The following is a 9,037-nucleotide window of genomic DNA, read 5'->3' as shown; positions in this document are numbered from 1 at the left end:
GATGTGCGAAAATATTTCAAGACTGCATTTTGCGATTCGAAACTAATTGTGACTAACAGCAAAATGTGGTCTCCAAATATGATTTGCGCCTCAAAATTGCTTTTATGGAAAAAGTTATTTGTTGGCTCGCCAATCAAACTCACAGTAACATCATTTAAATGAAGATGACAAGCTATTCATATACAGTAATATACGGAGAGTCCACCATAATTCGACAGTGTAAAAAAAGATAAGTCTTGAGGGGGAAGACTTGTACGATGACCTGACAGAAGAAAAAAACACGAGTCTATGTAAAGGAGTTAGGAGACCAAGTATGAGAATCAGAATTTAAAAGAGCTTTGGAAGACGTAAAGTCAAATAAGGTAAAACGGATAGACAACAATCCGTTGGAATTTTTAAAATCGGTGGGGAAAGCAGCAATCAAACGATTATTCACGTCGATGTGCGGGATATATGAGACAGACGATATGCCATCAGACTTTAGGGAAAATGTCTCCCATACAGTTCCCAAGATTGCAAGAGCCGACAAGTGCCAAGAATTACCGCACAATCAGCTTACAAGCTTATTCATTCAAGTTGCTGACGGGAATAGTGAAGATAAGAGTGGAAAAGAAAACTGAGGATGTGTTAGATAACGATCAGTTGGCTTCAGGGAAGACAGTTCTGACGTTGCGGTTGGCAACGGACGCAAGACTCAAGGAAAATCAAGATATGTTCATAGGATGTGTCGACCTCAAAAAAGCGTTCGACAATGTAAAATGGTGCAATATGTTCGAAACTCTGAAAGAAAATGGGGCAAGCTGTAGGGAAAGATGGGTAATTCACAAGAAACACCAGGAAACAATAGGAATGGAAGACCAAGAACGAAGAGCTCGGATTAAAAATGGTGTAAGAAAGTAATGTAGTCTTTCCACCCTGCTGTTCAGTGTAGATGTCGAAGAGGCAATGAGTGAAATACATGGTTCAGAAGTGGGATTAAAATTCAAGGTGAAAGGATATCACTGATAAGATACGCTGATGATTTGCTATCTTTAGTGACATTGAAGAAGAATTACGGGATCTGTTGAATAGAATAAACTGCCTAATGAGTACATGATACGTATTGAGGATAGAGCGAAGAAAGATGAAATTAATGACAAGCAGCCGAAATGACAACAGCGAGATACCTAACATCATAATTGACGCGCCGCACGGGATTAGCCGAGCGGTCTAAGGCACTGCAGTCGTGAACAGTGCGACTGGTCCCGGCGGGGGTTCGAGTCCTCCCTCGGGCATGGGTGTGTGTGTTTGTCCTTAGGATAATTTAGGTAAAGTAGTGTGTAAGCTTAGGGACTGATGACCTTAGCAGTTAAGTCCCATAAGATTTGACAAACATTTGAACATTTGAACATAATTGGCGATCAACATTTAAATTAAGTTAAGGAATTATGCTAGTTAGCAAAATAACTCATGACGGACGGAGCAATACACTCATAAAAGGCAGGCTAGCACTGGCAAAAACAGCTTTCCTGACCAAGGGAGGTCTACTAGTATCAAACATAGACGTCAACCTCAGGAAGAAATTTCTGAGCATTTACGTTTTGAGCACAGGATTGTGCGGTAGTGAAACATGGACTACGGGAAAACATGAAGAGACAAAGCATTTGAGCCGCGGTGCTACAAATTAATGTTGAAAATTAGGTGGACTCACAGGGTATAGAATGGGGAGGTTCTCCGCATAATCGGAAAGGAGTATGTGGAAAACACTGAAAAGAAGAAAGGGTAGCATGACAGACAATCTGTTAAGACACCAGAGAATAACTGCCTTAGCACTAAAGGGAGGTGTAGAGAGAAAAATCTGTAGAGAAAGATACAGATCAGGATATATCCAGCAAACAAATGAGAACGTAGTTTGCAAGTGCTACTCAGAGATGAAGAGGTTTATACGGAGAGGAAAGGAATATGTGGAAAACACTGAAAAGAAGAAAGGGTAGCATGACAGAAAATCTGTTAAGACATCAGAGAATAACTTCCATAGTACTGAAGGGTGCTGTAGAGGATGAAATCTGTAGCGAAAGATACAGATTAGGGTAGACCCAGCAAACAAATGAGAACGTGGGTTGCAAGTGGTACTCAGAGATAAAGAGGTTGCCACAGGAGAGACTAATGAGAAGGCTGACGACTAAAAAAAATTTTTTAAGACGTAGAAACCACGGAAGATGGCCATACAAATAAACATTTATGAAGTAAATTAATTATTCAAATAGTTAATATATCAAGAATAAAAACGTAAGTAGCCCGCAGCTGAGTTCCCTTTCCACATGTGCAAAGAGCTGTTCAGGCACACAAGGAAAAGATACTTCGCTATTCTCATCTTTGAGAAGAGCAGGGAAGTTCTGGACGCAGCGGTAAGGGGCTGGCGGCGTGCAGTTCCCGCGATATGGGGGCGAGATTGGATGCGCGGTTTTGTGGTGGACCGGGCGTGACGTCGTCGGTGATTTCCGCGGGCGCATATCAGCGCCCAAAGTTGGTGGGTCCGCACGTGGTGCCCCCCCCGCTGGCCAGCTGTTAATTAAACACGGCGCCTGCGCTTAGCTCGGCCTCGCCGTCGCTGTAAATTTGCGGCCGGCTCGCCCCGTAAGCACTTGCTGCGACGCTCGGCACGCCCAACTTGCGCTCTCGGTGGCCACCTGCGGTGCAAATACCGACCGACTACTAACAGGACACTGTCAGCGGAGGAGGTGGCAAATGTCTGCGGACAGACCTGTTGCCTTTCTAACATTCTTTAGCAACTTTAGGCTCAACTGATTTCCCAATTTGTAGTCGTGATGTAGAAAATACACAGACGGGGAAAAATCGCAACACCAAAAAATGATCAATGTAAAGTAATGAAATTTCAGGAATACATTTGTCTAGGTCACATACACCACAGGCCATTAAAATTGCTACACCAAGAAGAAATGCAGCTGATAAACGGGTATTCATTGGACAAATATATTATACTAGGACTGACATGTGATTACATTTTCACGCAATCAGTACCCAGAACAACCACCTCTGGCTGTAATAACGGCCTTGATACGCCTGGGCATTGAGTCAAACAGAGCTTGGATGGCGTGTACAGGTCCAGCTGCCCATGCAGCTTCAACACGATACCACAGTTCATCAAGAGTACTGACTGGCGTACTGTGACGAGCCAGTTGCTCGGTCACCATTGACCAGACATTTTCAATTGGTGAGAGAACTAGAGAATGTGCTGATCAGGGCAGCAGTCGAACATTTTATGTATCCAGAAAGGCCCGTACGGGACCTGCAACATGCGGTATTGCATTATCCTGCTGAAATGTAGAGTTTCGCAGCGATCGAATGAAGGGTAGAGCCACGGGTCGTAACACATCTGAAACGTAACGTCCACTGTTCAGAGTGCCGTCAATGCGAACAAGAGGTGACCGAGATGTGTAACCAATGGCACCCCATACCATCACGCCGGGTGATACGCCAGTATGGCGTTGACGGATACACTTTTCTAAAGTGCGTTCACCGCGATGTCGCTAAACACGGATGTGACCATCATGATGCTGTAAACAGAACCTGGAGTCATCCGAAAAAATGACGTTTTCCATTCGTGCACCCAGGTTCGTCGTTGTGTACACCATCGTTGGCGCTCCTGTCTGTGATGCAGCGTCAAGGGTAACCGCAGCCATGCTGCTGCAAACGTCGTCGAACTGTTCGTGCCGATGGTTGTTGTCTTGCAAACGTCCCCAACTGTTGACTCATGGATCGAGACGTGGTTGCACGATCCGTTACAGCCATGCGGATAAAATGCTTGTCATGTCGACTGCTAGTGATACGAGGCCGTTGCGATCCAGCACGGCGTTCCGTATTACCCTCCTGAACCCACCGATTCCGTATTCTACAATCAATAATTGGATCTCGACTAACGCGAGCAGCAATGTCGCGTTACGATAAACCGCAATCGCGATAGGCTACAATCCGACCTTTATCAAAGTCGGAAACGTGATGGTACGCATTTCTCCTCCTTACACGAGGCATCACAACAACGTTTCACCAGGCTATGCCGGTCAACTGCTGTTTGTGTATGAGAAACCGGTTGGAAACTTCCCTCATGTCAGCACGTTTTAGGTGTCGCCACCGGCGCCAACCTTGTGTGAATGCTCTGAAAAGCTAATCATTTGCATATCACAGCATCTTCTTCCTATCGGTTAAATTTCGCGTCTGTAGCACGTCATCTTCGTGGTGTGGCAGTTTTAATGTACATTAGTGCATTTATGTCATTAACGTTGCAACATCACAGGTTAATGTAAGCGCGAGATACGCCACCGCAAATATGAAGTGCTGGTACATTAATAACAGGTGTAATGTTGAACGCAAACACGCAAACGTGCATGCGTTGTGCTGTACATGTCTAAGATGTCAGTTTGTGGGTTGGAGTTCCATGGGTATTGCATTTCGTCGGTTAATAAAGTGACGGGTTAATGTTGCTTGTGGATGACGCTGGAGTCATCGTCCGATGATGTCCCATGTGTGCTCGATTGGAGACAAAACTGGTGATCGAGCAGGTCAAGGCAAATACAGTATGTTGGGTTACAACAACGATATGTGGACGAGCGTTGTCATGTTGGAAGATGCCCACTGGGATGCTGTTCATGAATGGCAGTACAACAGGTCAAATCAGCCGATTTACGTACAAACTTACATTCAGGGCGCGTAGAATAACCACGAGAGAGCACCTTTGGTCATACAACATCGCATAACTCCAGGTGAAGCCCAGTGTGCCTAATACGCAGACAGGTTGGTTGCAGGCACTCAACTGCCTTCTTCTAACGAACAAATGGCCATCACTGGCACCGAGGCAGAACCAGTTTTCATCAGAAAACACAAAAGACCTCCACTCTGCCAGCCTATGAACTCTCTCTTGACACAATGATGTCGCAAATAGCGATGGTTTGGAATCAGTGGAATGCACGCTACAGGGCGTTTGGCACGGAACTGTGTTTGAAGTAACGGATTTGTAGCTGTTCGTTGTGTCACTATGGTGCCAACTGCTGTTCAGATTGCTGCTGCAGATGCAGTACGATCCGCCAGAGCCATAAACCGAACACGGTGATTCTCGTCACCACCGCTGCCACCAGTCATGTCGTCGTCGTCGTCGTCGGCTGATACTCGTATCCGAGTTTTCATTTCTCTCCTGAGATTTCCTTTGTCACGGTTCGGGCGTGGAAGTGTCGTTGATGGCTTAGCAATCCAATCTTAGCGTGGAACAGGCGGCCACAGACATTACAGCTGATGGAAGGTGGAGGACGTGGCTGAGCCTGGAGGAGTTTACGTCTCTGGCGTTTGTCATTCTCCATTCTTCGACGTTCCAGCTCAAAGTTTTGAAGAGCATTTGAGGTAACTGAGCGCCAGCGACTTCGGTCTTCTGCTATTGTGGACCAGTTACTCGGATCGATGTTCAAGTTTTTCAGATTTTTCTTGTACTCATCCTTATAACGTTTGAGAGGGGCACCTCGTGGCCTTTTACCTGTGCTCACTTCGCTGTACAGCATTTGGCGTGGAAGTCTGTCATTTTTCATCCGCTGGACATGTCCGACCCATCTGAGTTGATGCCCAATGATAAGAGCTTCCATGCTATGCATTTTTGCTTTCTCTAGAACAGCCGTGTTGGATATGAAGTCATCCCATTTCAGGTTCATGATATATCTTAGCTTCTGTTGGTTGAAGCGTTCTAGTTTCTTCAGATCGCAGCGATATAACGTCCAGGTTTCGCAACCATATAGCAGGGTGGAAATGACTACAGCTTTGTACACCATCAGTTTGGTGTATAGTGTTAGGTCTTTATTCAGGAAGACACGCTTTGTAAGACGACCAAATGCTACATGTGCAGCACGTAATCTATTCTCCACATCTTTTCCAGGTGAGCAGTTGGATGACAGTATGCTTCCCAGGTAGAGGAAATGGTCCACTTGTTCCAAGAGTGTATCATAGATGGATATGCTGAAGTCAGGAACGGAGGAGCCAGGAGTTGGCTGCGCCATCACCTTTGTCTTTAGAATATTGATGGAGAGACCAAATCGTTCGTACGCCCTGCTGAAGGAATCAACTGACAGCTGCAACTCTGCAGGTGAATGAGCTGGAGAGGCATTGTCATCAGCATACTGCAGCTCTGTCACACGAGTGGTACTGGTGAACCTTTTTGAATGGAGTCTGGACTGGTTGAATAATCCTCCATCAAACCTGTACTTTAGTTCTATTCCTGCACTGTTTACCGTTGTCTCGTAAAGCATAGCTGCCAGATACAATGCAAACAATGTAGGTGCAAGAACGCATTCTTGTTTAAGCCCACTTGTTATTGGGAATTCACCAGTGATTTCATTCTGGCAGAGGACCTGTCCAGTCATATCAACGTGGAGAGCTTCAATCAGGTCAACAAAATGTTCAGGGCAGCCGAAGCGTTTTAAGACCATCCACATGGCTTCTCTGGGAACTGTATCAAAGGCCTTTTCTAGATCGTAGAAAACAAGTAGTAAAGGCTTTTGCTGTTCTCTGCACTTCTCCTGTAGTTGTCATGCACAGAAGATCATGTCAATTGTCCCTCTTGAAGGTCGAAACCCGTATTGAGACTCAGGTAGTATAGTCTCTGAAAGTGTCTGGAGGCGATTTAAAAGGATTCTTGCAAAAATTTTTCCAGTGACAGAGAGTAGAGATATTCCCCGGTAGTTACCACAGACGCTTCTGTCGCCCTTTTTGAAGATGGTGACAATTGTGGAGTTCTTCAAGTCAGCTGGTACCTTGTGGGTTTCCCACATTAATATAATAAGTGAGAAGAGTCTAGTTTTTAGAGGCAAGCCGCCACCCTCAATAAGCTCCATCGGGATGCTGTCAGGTCCAGGAGCCTTCCCAGGTTTCACACTCTTGAGTGCCTTGCAAAATTCTTGAAAAGTTGGAGGATCAGCCAGCCAGGGTTTTGGAGGGTGCTGTGGGACATTTTTGAGAAAATCTCCAGCGGCAGTAGAAGGGCTGTTTAACAGTGAGCTGAAATGCTCTTTCCAACGATTTAAGATGTCCTGACTTTCAGTAAGAATGGTGGAGTTGTCAGCAGCTTTCAGTGCTCCTGATGAGGAGCGGATAGGTCCATACAGCTCTTTAATACCAGCGTAAAAGCCACGCAGGTTCCTTGCATCAGAAAGATTTTGGAGTTCTGTGGCTTTCTGTTGCCACCATTTGTTCTTGATTACTCGTATTTCACTTTGACATTTCTGCTTGAGTTCTTGAAAGTGTGCTTTCTTTTCTGCGCAGGATGGATCTTGAGCAAGGGATAGGTAAGCATCCCGCTTTGCATTGATGATGGCTTGGATTTCTCCGTGGTTGTCATCAAACCAGTCACTTCTTTTCCGTGCACTACAACCAACAACATTCTCAGCAGTTTCTTTGATGATCTTCTTTAATGTGGTCCATTCTTGTTCGACGTCATCTGTGGTTGCTGGAGCTTTGTTAAGTTGTTCAGACAGTATGTCTTGGAAGTGTGAGCGAACGTTTTTGTTGTTCAGGTTGCTTATGTTGAATTTTCTGCGTGGTGGGTTTGAAAAGTGGGATCGTGGCTTGCGATACTTTGGTACTCTCAAACGGCTGCCTGAAAGTCTATGGTCCGTCCAGCACTCATCGATGTTTAGTGCTGCTTTTGTGATGAGAATGTCTTTCTTGTCACGCTGTCGCGTAATAACGTAGTCTATAAGATGCCAATGTTTGGAGCGTGGGTGCATCCATGTGGTCTTATAGCGGTTACGCAAACGGAATTGGGTATTGGAGATGAAAAGCTCGTGCTCAGCACATAGACCAAGAAGTAGCAACCCATTTGCATTGCAGTTTCCCACCCCTTGTTTACCCATGACATCTCTCCAAAAACGGTTGTCCCTTCCCACTATGGCATTGAAATCACCAAGTAAAATTATTTTATCTTGAATGGGTATTTTAGAGAGAGTACTGTTCAGTTGGTGGTAGAACTGATTCTTTGTGTCTTTATCACTGTCTAAAGTAGGAGCATATGCAGAGACGAAGGTGATGAATCTGTCTGAACCAATGGGTACTCTAAGAGTCATCAGTCTTTCATTAATTGAGACAGGTGTAAGTCGAAGATCTTTCACTATTTTAGTTTTTACGGCAAATCCTGCACCATGGATGCGTGGTTCTCCTGCATCCTTTCCCTTCCAGAAGATGGTGTACCCTGAACGCACCTCACTAATACGTCCCTCACCTGAGAGTCTTGTCTCACTCAAGGCAGCTATGTCTATATCTAGACGGGCTAGTTCTTGGGTGATAAGAGCGGTTCTTCTCTCTGGTCTGTAATTGTTCACGTCCAGGAGGGTCCTGACATTCCATGTCCCTATTGTCATAATCATTTCATTCTTCTTTTGTTTACGTCCGCAGTATAAGGAGTGACCTACTGGGTGCGGATTCCCAGCCCGGTTCAAGTGTGACTTCCGATGTTTAGCCCACATTTTCTAGGGCCTTCCCCATTCAGGGTGGGCATCGGTCATCCTAAATAGGCCTGCCCAGTCGCAGATGCAGGACCGGATTCCCGAGTAGTCACACGGGTTCTCAGGAAGGCGACCATCACACACCTGCCGCCAGTGTGCAGGTCCAGACTAGTAGCTTCCAGCCTCACTCGGAGCCTGCTACCATCGTCCTTATCCCATCGCCATTGGTCTTTAGAGAAAAAGACAGGAGAAATTGCCATTTGCGTGAATTTCTTTAAGGTGGATTACAGCTTGCGAGGAAGTGACCCACACATTATAATTCTGGAACAATTCATCACGGCACATATGTATGTGACATGTGACTTCAGGTACCAGAACTGCAACGAACTGCCGCGAGCTCAATGATGGCTGAGCGGCGCCTTTACAGCCAGTTCGTCTGGCATGACCTCTTCCGCCTCCACGATCTTTGAGAAGCTGGGATATAAGATTCTTCTTCCGCTCGCTTCGCCGTTGGGTCGAAGGGTAGATCATAGATACTAGAGAGGAAAGTGAAAGACACCCTT

General features: G+C 45.7%; 1 protein-coding gene across 1 annotated transcript; it reads right to left on the bottom strand.

Moving 5' to 3' along the window:
* Positions 1–2,547: 2,547 nt before the first annotated feature.
* On the bottom strand, positions 2,548–8,390 carry LOC124775220. Its single transcript, XM_047250059.1, has 2 exons — positions 6,854–8,390; positions 2,548–2,669 (listed from the first exon to the last, which is right to left on the bottom strand). The coding sequence occupies exons 1-2, from the start codon at positions 8,388–8,390 to the stop codon at positions 2,548–2,550; spliced, it is 1,659 nt and encodes a 552-aa protein (XP_047106015.1).
* Positions 8,391–9,037: the final 647 nt, after the last annotated feature.

Source organism: Schistocerca piceifrons, chromosome 2, assembly GCF_021461385.2.
Source record: "Schistocerca piceifrons isolate TAMUIC-IGC-003096 chromosome 2, iqSchPice1.1, whole genome shotgun sequence".
NCBI classification, from domain to species: domain Eukaryota; kingdom Metazoa; phylum Arthropoda; class Insecta; order Orthoptera; family Acrididae; genus Schistocerca; species Schistocerca piceifrons.
The sequence above is the reverse complement of the archived record's forward strand: the minus strand, read 5'-3'. Positions and strand labels throughout refer to the sequence as shown.

Bases quoted from the DNA above. Each gene is read 5' to 3' on its own strand.
- LOC124775220 (XM_047250059.1), bottom strand. From the start codon at position 8,390: ATGACAATAGGGACATGGAATGTCAGGACCCTCCTGGACGTGAACAAT. The intron at 2,670-6,853 runs GTGGCGGCTTGC...TTTGCACCGCAG, and splicing joins CCCGATGGAGCTTATTGAGG to GTGGCCACCGAGAGCGCAAG.